This window comes from Mytilus californianus, unplaced genomic scaffold, assembly GCF_021869535.1.
Source record: "Mytilus californianus isolate M0D057914Y unplaced genomic scaffold, xbMytCali1.0.p SCAF_8, whole genome shotgun sequence".
Taxonomy (NCBI): domain Eukaryota; kingdom Metazoa; phylum Mollusca; class Bivalvia; order Mytilida; family Mytilidae; genus Mytilus; species Mytilus californianus.
Genome location: NW_026262734.1, coordinates 6,450,524 through 6,469,230, shown reverse-complemented (window position 1 = coordinate 6,469,230; position 18,707 = coordinate 6,450,524). Strand labels below are relative to the sequence as shown.

General features: G+C 36.3%; 1 protein-coding gene across 1 annotated transcript; it reads left to right on the top strand.

The window, feature by feature from the left end:
* Positions 1–10,183: 10,183 nt before the first annotated feature.
* On the top strand, positions 10,184–14,081 carry LOC127711858 (uncharacterized). Its single transcript, XM_052218023.1, has 3 exons — positions 10,184–10,621; positions 11,340–11,555; positions 13,341–14,081. The coding sequence occupies exons 1-3, from the start codon at positions 10,184–10,186 to the stop codon at positions 14,079–14,081; spliced, it is 1,395 nt and encodes a 464-aa protein (XP_052073983.1).
* Positions 14,082–18,707: the final 4,626 nt, after the last annotated feature.

The window sequence follows — 18,707 nt, the reverse complement described above, 5'->3', positions numbered from 1 at the left end:
CGATTTGTTAGTGTACCATAGTTGTAAAATGTTCGGAGTTTTGGACGACAACGCATCTTTATTAATGTGATTGAAAAGTGAAGTTGCATCTGGATCAGTTTTCAAAATCAGCAATTTCAACGAAGCAACTGGGCAGCGATCGCCTTCACATGAATACATTCGTTTGTCATTCATAGTTTCTCCAGAGTCTAATCCGCCTTGCCAATTTTTCTGTTTCATTTTGAGTGATAAACAGGCATATTCACGATTGTTTTCATCAAAGTGGAATTCAAACGAGTTTATCTGAAGTTGTTGATGAAACTCTATCCCACGGGTCACAAAATGCATAGCAATATTATACCACACACGGAATCTTAGGATAATTGGATCATCAGATGAGTACAGGTAAGAATTTATCTTTTCCAAATCATTCATAGTTATAATCTGTTTATGTTTTGTAGGACGAGAGAGACCTTTTTCGAGGTTTTTCTTTAATTTTCCATCAACAGTTTCATTCGCCTTCCTAAATTCTTTATCACGAACGATATCAATATCCCTATCTAAATCATGAATGTGGCGGTTGATTGCTGCCCTTATGTTTTTCATTGAATTTTTGTGATACTCTTTTGACTGGGCAGTTGACATTTCCTTGCCTCTTTTTTCGGAAAATTTTGGGGTTGCCTCGGCGTAAAATTTACCCAAAACATTGTTTAATTCCTCTGTTTCAGTAGTTGCGAAATCCAATACTTGATCCAGGGCTTCCATACACCATTCTGAAAAATAACAAAATAAGAAATTCAATTTGATTTTCAAACATAGGAAAGAGGAAATATTCAATATTGGTAGAAAAACAGCAAATAAAATTTATTATATAGATTCAGATAGCTCAGTGGCAGAGCGCTCATGTTTTTTGAGAGGTCCCAGGTTCAAATCCTGGTCTGAATTTACATTGTTTTATTTTGAGTGTATAGAACAGTTGTGCTTGTACATTGTATTTAACTCATTTAACTGTCAGAGTATAACAAAATCATAAACAGTGTTTCCATAAGTTTGTATTTACCTTGGAAAACTTTGACTCCCCACTTTGTGTTTTGTTTGGTTGATTTAGCCTGTCGACTTTCTTGCAGGTCTTTCAGTTCTTCTAAGGTAACAGTTTTAAATCGTTTCTGTGTTTTCTGAAGCCCAGAAACTGTAGGCCTTTCAACTTCAACCGGCTTGGGTGCCAACGGAATCTGAGATGGGGCTTGTGGCTGCGTTTGTTGTGCGCATCCAGGATTTTCGGGAGCAATGTTTAGCTCAACAAGTTCAATATTTTGCAAGTTATCTTTAAACAACCATCCCAATAAATCTTCTTCACTGTACGAGTCCATTTCAATCAGTTTTTCGCCCCCACCGATGTCAAAATCCGGCACCTCTTCCATCTTTGCCTTACTAGTATTGAGCAGACGACAGGAGTTGGGGGGGGGGGGGGGCGGAGTCATACATGTACATGTTGTTCGGGGGTTAGATGGGTAGGATAACACATTAAAAACATTTAAAACAACAAATGATTGAACAAAACTTTATTGTTTTGCTCTAAATCGTATTGCTACGAATGTATCAAGTAAAAGAATTTTCGAATCAATAAAAAAGTAGTTCCGGTAAAAGTGGGCGTGTCGCCATAAAAATTGACAACATTGAAAATAAAAGTAATACTTTTAACCAATCAGAAAACAGTAAATACACCAAATTTATTTATTTCAGAATGCATATATTAAATATCAGTGAGTATGGCAGCTGGATATGTAAATAGCAAACACAATCAGTATCTTTTATAATGACAATGGTGTAAAGAAAGCGTACAAAACAGTAAAACTTTAACAGTAACACACTTTGAATTTAATATAAAAGAACAAAGCACGAGTTTGTTTTGTACAATTTGTGTTTAATCCGTATTTGTTTTAGCGTAAATTTAAAATATTGTTTTTACACTTCGATTCCAGATTGCAGCATAATTATGCCAAATTTTCCAAACTGCGTGAACGTCAGTTGTGAATATACTGCATCTAGGGGTTGTACAAAATGTACAAATAATTATTTATACAAGTTAGATTCGTCAAACCTTGTAAAGGTAAGGTTATTTATAGCAGTAAGTCTCGTCAAAACAGCGTAAGATGAAGATTAGGTATAATGTATAGATTAAGCAAGACAACATACAGTAATTTCAGGAACGCATGATAACTTCATTGTTAACTTTGATGTTCTCAAATTAGCAATTCCCTTTAGTTGCATTAGATGAATTCGGCCCATGACGTTGCTGCAAAAACTTTATTAATGTCCCCATTTCCATGTAAATCTACTTCCTAACACTCCAAAACATGAAAAGCAACGGTACAGACCCTAGTTTGGCAAAATATTAAACCGATATTCGTAAGCAAGACACGTGTATCTTAAATAGCCTTCATTATAATTGTTTGAAACAAGATTTGTTGAGTATATACAAGATTTTATGTGTATGAAAACAAATTGAAAACGGACACAGACAGAAAGCCAATGTCGAATAAGGCCTATTAGCCAGCGTGCAAGGTAATAGTGGACACTACTAAATGACGTTACAAAAGTGCCGGTGATATAAGCTTTTATTCATTGAAAACGACTCGAACCAATCAAATCGATAACTACTAGCAACTGAAATATTCCTGACTGTGAACAGATTCTTTTTCGAAAACAACCGATTTGCACAAGTTATACGACATGTAAAATAACCAATCCGTATCCCAATAATTAAAGTCAACAACAAAACAAAAGACCGTTTATCGATGTTAAATTATATCCAGTTACCAAACCAACAAGGTAGTTAAAATTATCAGACTAGTATTAATTCCAGGAGCGTAGACAGGATTCACAACCCTTGCTATGAATACATCACACGTTTCTTGGTTCCAACGTTACATCCATAATTTTGCGGAAATGTGTCGGATTGGCATAAAAAAAAATCGTTCGTTTTTTTGACAGAATTGAAATATCAATATTTATAGCAGTTGGGAAACTGAGACAATCGAAACGATGGCCCAGTTTAGAGCAACAATCAAATATAATGTGAAGCCCCAAATCCGTGATGAAGAAGTTCAGATTTTAATGAGAACAAGCTTCAAAATATTTTATTACCAATATTCGTATTCATTCGTGACTGTATAAAGTACTCTCAGAAAGAGTTGATACAATTACTGTATCTAGTGGTGAATGCCTGGTACCCACAAATCTATTTAACTTGAAACGAACAGAGATTCTGTCACACTCAAACATAAATGTTTCATTTAACGAGATCAATCACACCAAATGTTGGTGAGGACCTTCTGCATGTACTGATTATTGTGCATAATGTTTCAAGGTAAACCTTACATTAAATTTGAGTTGCCAGGATACAGCATACGTTTATTAAATATAGAGAAAGTGATAGTCACAGTAATGACGGACATGACAATTATTTTTGCAGACAAATGTTCATGGAAAGACCGTTGGTGCTGGCCAGGAAGATGCCCGGCGAAGTTCAGCACAAGTTGCCAATGCATGGTCGGATTTAAAGTCGTACATACTGCAACAAAAACTCAATGCCAATGTAGGTTACCTTCCCGCTTGAAACTGCGCATAAAAAAAAGTAACTGTTTGAGAATGTACACTCTAATTTCTATTCTCAATGTTACGTAACACAATAACCGTTTTATATGTGGTGCGTTGTTGTACATCGAAAATAATTACTCGTCTGTTGAAAATAGCGGCGGCCACACGATTCTGTAAAACACAAAATATGTAATACCAAAAAAGAAGTATTACCTCATATTTAGTTCAGTATAATGACACAAGTATGGTCTCATCTAAAGTTGATATCAAAGTTATCATAGCATATATAGATTTCTCGATTTAATAATAGTTATATTAACGTTTAATGGAAGCCATAATTGTATATTGGAATTGATTCCTGTTCTCCTTCTGTCGCACCTTGTGCATATAAAATAGAAATGCCAGGCGTCCGTCTTGTATTTTAGTCTTTACTATATATACGGTATAGGCTTTGCTAATTACGGAAGGCCATATGCTGACCTTTAATTGCTTACATCAACGTCGATTTTCGGGACGGATATGCACATAAAGAATGTGGTCAGGTTAAACATGTTTCAAGTGCTAGACCCTACCGCTAATCTAGGTCTACATTTCTTATCAAAGATATGAAACTTTTTTTTTACCAGTTATTGCCCATGGACATGTACAATAGGTGATGTTGCGGGGGACATTGAGATGCTCTTCTTTATTATAAGTAATACAATTATGTCGTAATCTATACACTTTTTTTAATAATACTTCAAATATATATTTTAGTAACAACAAAGCCAGTATTAGATGGTTGTTTAACAAAGGTCAATGGAAATGGGTCTTATGTATTGTCAAATGACGGATCACCTAAATGTTCGGAACAATCCAATATGTATGGGAGGTTTCAGGTTGACAACATTGAGTTATTAAACCTGATTGCGTACTATCATGTCAGTATTGACAAGACTGTTTCTCAACCGGCTTTTATAAAAGAATACGCCATTGGAATGACGGACGTAGAAGTGGAGTTGAAGAAGGTCGCAGTTTCAGGTAAATATATTTATAACAATAAAAAAAACATATAAACAAATTTAATAACAACGTGTTTTTGTGTGTGATTTTATTATCTTTTAAAATGAAACATGTGAACTTACATAATACAGTAAAAGACACAATGTATTAAAATAAATTCTAATAACGTGCTTCTTTAGTTTTTAAAACAACACCGTGATAAAATGTTCGATATATATATACTTTGCGCAGACTCATAGATGCACATATTAACTACTGTTACAATTGACCTCCCACGTAAGTCCATATGTATCGTAACCTATGTTGAAACCCTATAAAGTATGTTTCGAGCTTGCAATTACTAATTATTATCTATGAGTGTATAAGACAAGCGTAGATCAACGTATGGAGACTGATAAGTGATATAAAATGATCCCAATTTGTTGATATTTCGAAATTCTTTCTAATCACAGTCAATGTCAATAGCTGTAGCGTATAATTTGTTCAATAATTTCAAACATTATCCATAATAAAGCTGACATGCCTTTGCTTGAAGTGTCAACAGTTGGTATTGGAAAAGTTCAGTTAGAAAAGATCCGTTTTCAACAAATCCTTTAGCCGACTTTTCAAAAACGAATTTCAAGATACCTATCTCTGAACATCTAAGTAATAATGGAGAAAAGTATTTATGTTTTTACTTTATTATATTGAATATTAATTGTTTTCCAGGCTGAGGCCATGCATGTAGTAATTTTGTCTTTTGTCTTCTGACACTTTGTGAACCCTACAACTCTTTGATCTAACATGATTTCATGTTCAGGTGCCTTATAGAATTTCCCTCAGTTTATTGCAAAGTTTACAAAATCTTCCAACTCTACTCATCACTAAATTTTCTCGTCATAGATCAATCAAATTTAGATCGGTTTTTGTTAGAAATGTTCATATTTGGCAGCATTGATCAGATGTGTACATATGTTGGTACTAGGGTGATATATATCCAGTAAAGCAACTGATTTTATGTGAAAGCTCTGGAATTTGAAATGAGTTTATCATTGTTTACATTTTTTTTTTGTGTACAAGTGTTACGGCAGGGAATGTATGTAATTACTCATGGGTTACCTTCTTCATGCTATATATCATATAATTCCCGTATTAAGGATCATTTCTTGTAACCAAATATTCATATTTAAACGTCTGATATGCCTGGTATACATAGGGAAATACTTTAACTGCAATTGTTTACTGACCGGCGATTTTGCCGTCTGCCATTTTGTGGGGAATGAAACGTTGATTTTATCTCTCTTAATACCAATTCATCCCCTGGACAATTGATCTAATATTGTATTTTTAATACCACACATTTAATATTTTATGGATATACCCTGCCGGACAAAAATATATTGTAAATATTTAGATGGTTGTGATGATCTATGTTTTTATGTTATTTACTTATATGTACTTGCGAATATCGTCTGCTAAATTAATGCGCACGCAGTGGTGTCCGATTGCATATTTCAAGCTATTTTATTGATATTATGAGCTCTATTGTTTAGTTTTAATGTTTTATTTTAAAGGACAATCATAGGACAACTCAAGATGATTTCAATTCTATGTTTTTCAATATCGTAATTTTGTATAGTTCCGGCTACCCGGAAAGGACAAGTAACCATTGGATTAGTATGTCACGTGACACTTACAATTTAGTATATAAACGCGTGAGCATTCAGTAATGGCAGATAGCCCAAAGTTTTGCTGGCGGCAAGTTTGAACCTAGAAAACAATAAATTTCCAAATAAAGCAGTAATAACCTTTAGGTGAGAATTAGGATAACATAATGAAGTTTAAATAGCCGTCTTTTGTACAGTAAGCTATCTCCCACCACGTCGGACACCACAAATATGTATTTTAGGATTTATTATTCAGTATACTTGAACGCTATTGTTTATTTATATAAAATTATATAATGTTATATGATTTTTTTTAACAGTTCAGCAAATAAAACTGTTAGCATTGAAAAGATCACTTAATTTTATCAAACTTGGATACATTCAAAAAGTATATGCACTTACACTGGTAAAACAACTTGAGCTGGAGGACGCTCGTTCGAAATTTAAACTATGGAAAGCCGTTAGCAACACAAATAGCACAGTAACAAATAAATACAAAGGAAGCCGTTTAATACACATACATTAACCAAACAGAGGAACTATATTTAAACACAAACTGAGGTGCTCCGGGGAGCAGATACTGCATTTTATGAGTGTTCGTATGTAAACTGCCCAGTATAGGACAGGATACTCTCGGGTGGCTTACAATTTGGTGTCAGAAGTGGGATGCTAAAATTCTAATTAGCATCCAGGATACGAACCTTGGAATAACCTGTCAACTTAACAATGTGGTTTAAGCCCGACGTGGTGGATTTACTGTACAAAAATTAATTATAACTAAAAAAATATGAAACAACAAATAAAATTAAAAGTCTTTATTTAGAATATGGCTGATGCTGGTAGGAACTCCCCAGACCCTGAAATAAATTTCCGTAGGGAAAGGGATTTAGATGACATAGGACAAGGGGACCAAATACATACTGATGACAATGACGACTTTGATAGGGAATCTTTTTTACAAGGTCATGGTGATGAAATAGCTCAGAGACCTAAAGGACGGGATGAATATCAGAGACATGATTTTGATGATATGAATGATAGGGGTAATCATAACATGCAACCAATTGGCCCACCAAAGGTAACACTTAAACCTGAACCCTTCTCTGGTAAGGATTGTTGGGAGGAATACTTGTCGCATTTTGAGGACTACGCTGAACTGGGACAATGGGGGAATCGTACAAAGCTAGCCTGAGGGGTCAAGCAAGGACATACTACATGAGCTTGTCTCCTGACGACAGGCGCACATACGAAATGCTAACACAAAAGTTAGATCAAAGGTTTGGGAGTTCAAAACACAAAAATCGTTGGCTCTCAAATTTAAAGATGCGCAGGCGCATGCCAGGGGAAAGCATAGCTGAAGTGGGGATGACATAAGGCAACTAGCGCAAAAGGCGTACTATGATCTCGACTTAGCAGCGCAGGAGTCTCTAGCATTAAACCAGTTGTTTAAGGTAATACCTGTAGAAATGAAATGTCGCTGTATTGACAAGGAATGTCAAACAATAGCAGACGCTGTTGATGTTATAGAAAGATATGAGTCAATACTTGGGGATGGAGACAAAAAGAAATCAACAATCAGAGCTGTGGAGTCGAAGGACATCGAAGGACACATGAGTGAAAAGGATTATCAGAGCAATTTACAGGCTTTACAAGATAGGATAGCAAAGCTGGAACAAGGACATGGGAATCGGGACACAAAGAGGGCAAATACTGGCAGATGTTACAGTTGCAACTCACCAGAACATTTTATGAGGAACTGTCCACACAAAAACAACCACAGAGCAAGAGGGAACTTCCAGGGCAACCAAAGACACAACACCTCTTTTAATAATAACCAGGGAAACGACAGAACGCTGGCTCAATAGGTCGTGAGTTAGTGACAGAAGATAAAAGGCCTGATATAAAGGGAGAAAAACATGTCCGGACAGAACATATAGGGGAAACAGATGATAATTGGGATAATGGGTTTTATACAAATGGGTTAATCTATGGGTTTCCTGTCAACTTTTTAATTGACAGTGGCTCAACAGCGTCAATATTATCTATTGAGGTTTACGAAAAATTGCCTTCAAATGTTTGGTGTTCTTTAGTACCAAACAATTCCGAAGTATTTGACGTTAATGGCAACAAAGTTTTTGCTATTGGATCAATCAAATTAGAACTAAAGCTTGGTCTAGAAATTTTCAGTCAAAATTTTATGATATGTAATATAAATCAGGATGGAATACTTTGACAGGATTTCTTACTTAAGGAAGTAAGTAAAGTTAATTATGGTCTAACAAACGATCCATAACCAGGAAATACAATGTTGGATTGGAGGGAAGGCAAATATGATTTGCAGAGTAGAAATTAAAGACAACATGACAATTCCTCCAATGACGAGTACTATGATGCCTGTAGAAATACCGGGTGTAAATCATTTAACAGAATACGGATTAATAGAGGGCTCGACAGGAACAGCAAAGTCTACATTAGCAATACCTGGGATTATAAATACAAAAGATCAAGCACACTTTGTTAATGTTGTCAACTATGGTGACGACGAAGTTAAACTGTATAAAAAGGAAACAATAGGAACATGTGAATCATATACTGAGCATGATTTGAAATCAGAGCAGATTAGAACACTACAAGAAGATTGCTTTACAGCTAGTGAAGAAATACCAGAACATCTTATTGACTTATTAAAAAGGATTTCAACTTATTTAAATGAGGACCAAATACAACAGCTTTCCAGACTCCTTTCGCAGTACCAAAATGTCTTTTCACGGACAGATGATGACATAGGGAGGACAGACCTTGTAACACATAGAATAAATACAGGAAATGCAATACCCTTTAGGCAAAGATCTAGACGTATGCCACTTGGAAAGCAAGAGATGGAAAAATCAGAAGTCAACCGGATGTTGGACAAAGGAATCATTGAACCATCTTCTAGTCGTTGGGCATCGAATATTGTCCTTGTAATGAAGAAAAATGGCAGCCCTAGGTGCTGTGTTGATTACAGAATTTTGAATGACGTCACTAAAAAGGATTCCTACCCGATTCCGAGGGTAGACGAGTGCCTAGACTCGCTCGCTGGGGGAAAATTCTTCGGGTCAATGGACCTAAAATCAGGATTTTGGCAAATTGGCATGGCTCCCGACGACAAGGAAAAGACCGCATTTCTGACAAGTTTAGGGTTATATCAATTCACTGTCATGCCCTTTGGACTTGCAAATTCACCATCTACTTTTGAGCGTCTTATGGAAAATGTTATCAGAGGGCTACAGTGGAAAGAACTATTACTCTAAATGGACGATATCATATCAGTAAGTTCAACATTTGAAGAGGGTCTTGGAAGGTTAGAAAGAATCTTTATACGCCTACAAAATGCACATCTAAAATTGAAACCTGCCAAATGCATTTTCTTTCAAAAACAAGTCAGGTTCCTTGGACATATCGTGTCTGAGGATGGAATTTCCACCGATCTAGAGAAAACAAAAGCTATAGATGACTGGCCAATCCCCAAATCTGCAAAACAGGTGCGCAGCTTTTTAGGACTTTGTTCTTACTATAGGCGATTTGTTAAGGGATTTGCAGCAATTGCAAGACCAATGCACAAAATTTGCGAAAAGAATAGCCGTTTTGCTTGGAATGACGAGTGTCAAAAGGCATTTGAACAGTTGAAAAATGCTTTAACAAGTACACCTGTGCTTGCCTACCCTCTTCCAAATTTGCCATTCATACTTAACACAGATGCAAGTGATAAGGCTGTCGGAGCAGTTTTGTCACAAATTCAAGATTGTCTTGAACGAGTTATAGCATACATGAGCAAATCTATGAACATACACGAGCAGGCATACTGTGTAACTCGAAAAGAGCTACTTGCTGTAATTATAGCACTAAAGACATTTCATCATTATCTATATGGCCAGGAAGTTTTGCTGCGCACAGATAACGCAGCTGTATCATGGATGAAAAATCTAAAGAAACCCACTGGTCAAACAGCCAGATGGCTCGAAGAACTGGGAACTTACAGTTTGACAGTGACACACAGGGCTGGAAGGAAACACTCAAATGCCGATGCTCTGTCCAGAAGACCTTGTAAATCATGCGAGAAACAAGAATCTGGAAACCACACAAGTGACGATGAAACAGACGAAATTCAACTTGAAGAATCTGATTTTGTTAACCAGGAGTTACATGAAAACGAGGAGCCAACACCAACAATAGAAATAGTACGAATATGTACAAGAAGTCAGACAGGAAATCAGTCTAGTGCTACACCAAGTGGCTATTGCATAGAAGGATGGGACCCTGACAGTATTAGACAATGCCAATTGGAAGACCCAGACATGTCACTCATTGTGACATATCTTCAAGAAAAGAAAAATAAACCTGACTGGGGCCAAGTATCAAAAGGAACATCATACCAGAAAACAATATGGCGACAATGGGATAGGCTGACAATAAACTATGGCATGCTTTATAGAAAATTTTATTGTTCTGATAAAGACGATGTAGACAACTTCAAATTGCAGCTCCTGGTACCAAAATCACACCAAAAGACAGTCTTTAAGTATTTCCATGACGTTCCATCTGCAGCTCATTTAGGACCAGATAAAATGCTAATTAGGATCCAGCAGCTCTTTTACTGGCCAGCTATGAGAAGCTCAATAACAAGGTACTGCAAAGAATGTGACCAATGTGCTGCTAGGAAATCACTTAAACGAAACAAGGCTCCATTAGGTCAATACTTGGTTGGCGAGCCTATGGAACGTGTTGCGATTGATATTCTTGGTCCACTTCCGTTAACAAAACGACAAAACCGTTATGTTCTTGTCCTTTGTGACTGCTTTTCTAAATGGACTGAAGCATATGCTATTCCGGACCAGGAATACCTGACCATTGCCCGTACCATCGTGAATGAATTTATTTGTAGGTTTGGTTCACCATTTCAGCTTCACTCTGATCAAGGAAGGTCTTTTAAAGCAAAGCTGTTCCAAGATCTGTGTGATCTCCTGAAAATTGACTAGAAGTACAAGTCAACACCCCCAATCTAATGGAAGCGTTGAAAGATTTAACAGGACACTGCTAAGCATGCTAACATTTTATTGTCAAAATGATCAGAGAAACTGGGATGAGATTTTGCCACAGGTTATGATGGCATACAGATCATCAGTCCACGCCAGCACAGGACAGACCCCTAACATGATGATGTTTGGCAGAAACATATTTCTTCCTATGGATTCTGTTATTCCACGTCCTAATGGACCAGATGAATCCACTACCCCTGAAACGGATAAATATATAAATGAATTACAGGACGCTATGTTAAAGTCACATGTACTGGCTAGGAAACATCTTAAGCAGAATTCTGAGTATTAAAAACGTCACTATGACTTGAAAGCAGTAAAGCGCGCATTACAAATAGGTCAAGCTGTAAGGCTTTATGATGCATCAAAGAGAAAAGGAATTTGTCATAAGTTGACATTAAAATGGAAAGGACCATATGTTGTCACAAGGAAAATTGATGACATCACTTACCTTGTGAAAAGGTCAAAGAAACAGCCAGGGAAGGTCTACCACATCGATAGACTACTGCCCTATCAAGGACGAAATCCGCCTACTTGGTTCTCCAGTAGGAAGGCCTGAGATGCCTTTCATAGTTGTTGTTTGAATAGCCGAAATTAGTTGTACAAGTTGTTACGTTTTTAATTGTTTTGATGAGTTACTATGTTTAAGAGTAACTGTCTGACTTATCTCAGACTGGAGAAAGTCATGTTGGAATTCCTAGAGTTGGATCCACTCTGGAAGAATATGTAAGGGAGACAAATGGCCATTGTTTCTCAGGACATATTATTGGCTGTAAGGGAAGGATGATCCTTCCTGCCAGGGGAATGGCAGATTAAACTGTACTGCCAAGCGTTTTATTGTATGTGCAAGCTGCGCGGCGGAAAGCAATTAACGACAACTTTTTGTCTTGAGGAGGCTTGAGATTTTTTTTTAATAGGGAGATCAAGGGGTGGATATCATATTTTTATTGAAATGTAGGCTCATCCATTTACTACCAGCCTATGCCATATGGGGGGAGGATTTTAAACACATAAGCAAATATAGTCACACAACAGCACACTACATACATATCTTTTGTTGTATATGCTATATAAATGGTGGAGGGATTTTAAAGATTTGATTCGATTTCAGAATGAGACCATCATCACAAGTGGAGGTGATGTGTTGGCTGTGTCCCATGACGTTTAGGACAAGGAGACAACTAAAGAACCATCTGGCAGCTGCCCCACACAAACGGCTTTCAGTCGTTTGTGTTTGGTGTCCTGAAGAGAAGTCGTACAGGAGGATGGTTGACCTGAAGGAGCACATCATGGCCTACCATCGCAGCAAAATAGAGATAATGCCGTACAGTTTCTTGAGTGAGAACAATGGGTTTTGGATGTCGAATTACCCAGAGACATATGCAAAGGTAATCTCACCATCAAATGAAAACTCCCAAGAGGCCATGAAAGCCAGGATTGAGGTCCTAGAATTCCTAAACAGGGTTGGAAACACCAACAGGAAGAAGGAGGATTGGACTCAAGGCTGGAAGTGTCCTAGGGAAATGGTTAGAGGTACGCAGGAGGAAGAGGTTGAGCAGGAGAAAACCAATGGGTCATATTCACCAACACGCCCTAACCATCTATGAAGGGCTGGCCCTCCAGCAACTTACATTAGGACTTGGGGATTCGACAGCCATCTTCAAATTAGACCTTGGAGTGTCTATACGATTCTATCAGATAAGTTTGAATGACTTGGTTCTAAGAGATCACAAAATGCTTGATGCTTTAATAAGGAGGATGACGGCACTGGTAAACACCAAGTATGCAGGATCAAATACCTTCTCTGCCTCGATAGACGGTAAACTAAAGTCTATAGTGACGCCGGTAGTAGCTAGGAAACTATTCATATCAGAGGAATATATAGCAGACATAAAAACGTCTGATGAACTCTTCCCAGGGAAACAGACAAAAGCCATCACAAATCCGTTATCACCACTTAAAACACCATCAACCTCAGATATTATATTGGAAGATGACAGCGACAATGAAGAACCAGAGATTCTGAACGAGAAAGCAACAAGCCAGAAGAAAAGTAAGAAGACAGAGAAGGAAGGAGAGAAAAATGGAACAGAAGGCTAAGAAAATAAAGCAAGGAAAGGGTGACAAGGAACAGGACGAGGAAATCAGACTTAAAGAGGAAGAACAAAGGAAGCAGGAAAAACAAAAACAGGATGAGGAAATGAGACGAAAGGAGGAAGAACAAAAGAGAAGGGAAGAACAGAAACAGGAGGAAATTAGACTGAAGGAGGAAGAACAAAAGAAGCAGGAAAAACGAAAACAGGACGAGGAAGTCAGACTAAAGGAGGCAGAACTAAAGAGAAAGGACAAACAGAAACAGGAGGAGGAAATCAGACGGAAGGAGGAAGAACAAAGGAAGCAGGAAAAACAAAAACAGGATGAGGAAATGAGACTAAAGGAGGAAGAACAAAAGAGAAGGAAAAAACAGAAACAGGACAAAGAAGAAAGGTTGAAGGAGGAAAAGAGGATACAAGAAGAAAAACACAATGAAGAAAGTAAAAGAAAGGAACTGGAAGCATCAGAAGATCGGGGCACAGATTGTACAACTCTAAACGGCAACATTACCGCAAGTGAACGGGCAAGGACATTTCTGAGGAAAGGTGGCATGCCACTTTTCCCAGCTGGGAGAAGGGAGTGGAATCAAGAAGAAGTCATCCCACTGATTACCCTCCCAGCAGTTGTTAGTTGGCCACCTAAAAATTGGAAGAAAGATGACTCCAGAGCAAAAGTATTTTAATTGGGAGTATGCCAGTATTGCTCTGGAGTTGAACTCGCGAAAGCAATTACAATTCACAAAGGAAGAGTTGCTACTCAAGTATCACTTTTTAGCATTACCAGGCACAAAAACACCGACAGGAAGTGAAGAAAACACAATGATTTTTTTACAATTGTGGCAGAAATCCACAATACTTATTACTATGATCACAAGTCAAAATTCAAGCTTTCACCAAATATTATCTTTTAAACTTAGCGGTTGTGTTTTTACGCATAGTAACTTGGCTCGCAGCGAGCAAGCGAAACATTTTACATTTGTAATCAAAGATGTGGCATTAATTTACTATTTTTATGGATTTCACAGGCCAAAGTTTCACTTTTTGCCAATAAATTACAGGGGGAGGCATTTCATTAGCCAAAACATAGTTTTACAAGTTAGGTGTGTACATGTGTTGGTACTAGGGTGATATATATCCAGTAAAGCAACTGATTTTATGTGAAAGCTCTGGAATTTGAAATGAGTTTATCATTGTTTACATTTTTTTTTGTGTACAAGTGTTACGGCAGGGAATGTATGTAATTACTCATGGGTTACCTTCTTCATGCTATATATCATATAATTCCCGTATTAAGGATCATTTCTGGTAACCAAATATTCATATTTAAACGTCTGATATGCCTGGTATACATAGGGAAATACTTTAACTGCAATTGTTTACTGACCGGCGATTTTGCCGTCTGCCATTTTGTGGGGAATGAAACGTTGATTTTATCTCTCTTAATACCAATTCGTCCCCTGGACAATTGATCTAATATTGTATTTTTAATACCACACATTTAATATTTTATGGTTATACCCTGCCGGACACAAATATATTGTAAATATTTAGATGGTTGTGATGAACTATGTTTTATGTTATTTACTTATATGTACTTGCGAATATCGTCTACTAAATTAATGCGCACGCAGTGGTGTCCGATTGCATATTTCAAGTTATTTATTGATATTATGAGCTCTATTGTTTAGTTTTAATGTTTTATTTTAAAGGACAATCATAGGACAACTCAAGATGATTTCAATTCTATGTTTTTCAATATCGTAATTTTGTATAGTTCCGGCTACCCGGAAAGGACAAGTAACCATTGGATTAGTATGTCACGTGACACTTACAATTTAGTATATAAACGCGTGAGCATTCAGTAATGGCAGATAGCCCAAAGTTTTGCTGGCGGCAAGTTTGAACCTAGAAAACAATAAATTTCCAAATAAAGCAGTAATAACCTTTAGGTGAGAATTAGGATAACATAATGAAGTTTAAATAGCCGTCTTTTGTACAGTAAGCTATCTCCCACCACGTCGGACACCGCAAATATGTATTTTTAGGATTTATTATTCAGTACACTTGAACGCTATTGTTTATTTATATAAAATTATATAATGTTATATGATTTTTTTTTAACAGTTCAGCAAATAAAACTGTTAACATTGAAAAGATCACTTTATTTTATCAAACTTGGATACATTCAAAAAGTATATGCACTTACACTGGTAAAACAACTTGAGCTGGAGGACGCTCGTTTGAAATTAAAAACTATGGAAAGCCGTTAGCAACACAAATAGCACAGTAACAAATAAATACAAAGGAAGCCGTTTAATACACATACATTAACCAAACAGAGGAACTATATTTAAACACAAACTGAGGTGCTCCGGGGAGCAGATACTGCATTTTATGAGTGTTCGTATGTAAACTGCCCAGTATAGGACAGGATACTCTCGGGTGGCTTACAATACGTTTTCAAGTAGTGAAAGTTTGTAACAATTATATAATTTGTTTAAATATTTTGTTTGGTGTATTCTAAAACGGGACATGTATGTCCTTAGCATATGTCAACAATGGAGGTATGTCACTAGCGCGGTCAAAAGATAAATGAGTATGGTGATTATCGTTAATTATAGAATTGAGTGTTAATGGTAGATAATTGATGCTTTCTTCAAATACTATTCACCTTTTTATGGACAATTATCTTGAATTAATGTTTTGTTTTAAGAATTTGTTGGCAATTAAAGATAAAAGGTGGAGGCTACCTTCAGTCTAAAAACGTTCAGAACAGTTCAACAAGGTATATTCCATACGATAAACCAGGAACAAGAAGAGAACTATGCTATATATATGATATAAAACCTCCTCGTCATTGCATTGGACACCTGTACATCTGATCCTTTAAGACTCTCATCAAGACTTACTAGATCTTAGAAAATATAAGTGTTTTTAGGAGGCTGGTCTGATTCGTATCCTGAAAATGGGTCCCCGTCTCTGGCTTCTGGAATAGAGTCATATGAATTGAGTGTTTATGAAATGGAATCAAGTTTGACAGTACTGATGAGAGACCGAACTGTAATTGGAAAACCAGTAATAGTAAATTCTAATGAAACTTCACTTGAAATTGACTTACCAGACAAAAACCCTTTGGTATATGCCATTTCACTTGTAGTGAAAGACAAAGTAAACAATGTCCGACATGTTTTTGTATGACAATTCGTCAAAATTTCACCATGACGATCATAAAAACTATATTAGTTACAACTGCTACAAATAAAACTAGATTTTTATGGCAAGTTAATCACAAACAACTATGTTTTTCATGGAAAGGTCGATTTTACAACGATGGATATAAAAGATACAACCCACTTCTCCCGATAAAACCAGAGGCGTATGACGCAGTTAAAGGATAGTATGAACAAATATCTGTCTCCCTTCCAGTGAATGGAACAACCAACATAAACGGTATAACCGGTTTTGATTATTCACTATATAGGAATAATGTTACTAAATTATCAGGAAGAATTAATAATATTACATAAGAATCCATTTGTCTTAATTCCTTGAAGAACGATGGGGATACATTGATACTTTACCTTCAGGCCAGGGATATAATGAACAATACCCTAAATGACAGTGCTATGGTATATATAGATAGATCCGTTCCAGAAATACAAGATGTAGGGATAACAGATAGACACTAACACAAGCAGCTGTACGTTCATTACAGCAAAAATTTATCAACGATGTCCATCCAATTCAGGGCCTACGATATACACAGCGGACTAAAGGAAATTAAATAGGCATTTGGTATACATGAAAATAAAACCATTTTGATAGAAAAAGCACTTGCAGTTACTGATCTCGAAATGGTACGTTTATATTTCTTTATTTTTTTATGTTTCCCTTTTTCCTACATGGATGCAACCACGATTGATACATCATAAGTGAGAAATGTGCAGTCATATTGAATTACTGAAATCAACATGTTCGATTACCAAAATGTATTCCTATGTTTATGCTGAATAAAAGGAATGAATGCATTAGAGCTCGGAAAATGAATAAAGTTACAAATAATACAACGATTCCGGGTATTTTCATGTCAAAACATGAATTGTAAATATGATTATTGAAACCAATTATCCCATTTCAGATTGCTGGTAATTTTAACTATAATTTCATTTTAAGCTCTGCATAAATTCTTTTTGTTTTGTTTTGTTTCTAAGGGTGGAGGTGGCCTTGAATATTTATTTCCTTTAAGTCACCATTAATTGGTATTTTAAGATGGTATGCATCTTGCGTAATCATCAGAATAAACGTATTAGACTTTTATCAAATATTGCCTAAATCGGTCTTTTTATTTTTTAGGGTAACTGTAGCATGGAATCAAATTGTTATTGTCCAAAAATTGGAAAATGTGCTCTCACAACATATATAGCTGATTTGAAAAAAAAACTTAAAACTTATAACAGACATATAGGAGACCATAATCGCCGTTACTTCTTAACATTAAAAGTAACAAACAAAGCTGAACTTATTGCAGTAAATCACTTAGATATTCTTATAGATGATTCCCCACCGGCAGTTGGTGTTGTTTCAGAAGGCCCAATTGGAAGTCCAGACATTGATTACACTCATTCCGATGAGGTAACTATCCACTGGCATGATTTCATCGACCACGAAAGTGGCATAAAGTTATATAAAGTTATATAAAGTGGCTCTAGGAAGGGAATTTTATAGTCAAATTAAAGACTTTTTGACTAGGAAACACGACGGTGTTTATATATATGAAACTAATCATGATTCCATTAAAATAAAATTTCAGAACGGGGAGGGGCAGTATTTAGTTTCAATAATAGCTTACAATAATGCAATGACTCCATCAATAGTTATCTGTTCTGATGATAATCCTGTACCTATAATAGGGAATGTTTCAGTCAAACACTCCAACATTAAGGAAACAATTGCCTGTGATAGTGGTACTCCTTGGTTTATCACAGACATCTTATCTAAAGTCAAGTTACAAGGAGATGAATGCAGGCAAATATGCATGAACACAACATAGTATCTTAACAATATTGCCTGAGGACATTAGATCGAGAGCTAATTCAAAAACTGTTTCTACGTTTTTGTGTTCCAAACTTGATAGATGCAATCAAAATACAATCGTCACACCTTTTGATCTTTTTGAAATATCCTGGAATATCCAGGAAGATCTTAGTCAAATTGGAAATAGCTATATAGGATTTGGAAGCGATACAAATCAACTTGACTACCCAGCTCTCCTGAATTATCTTAACATTCTGCATCCTACACAATTCAAT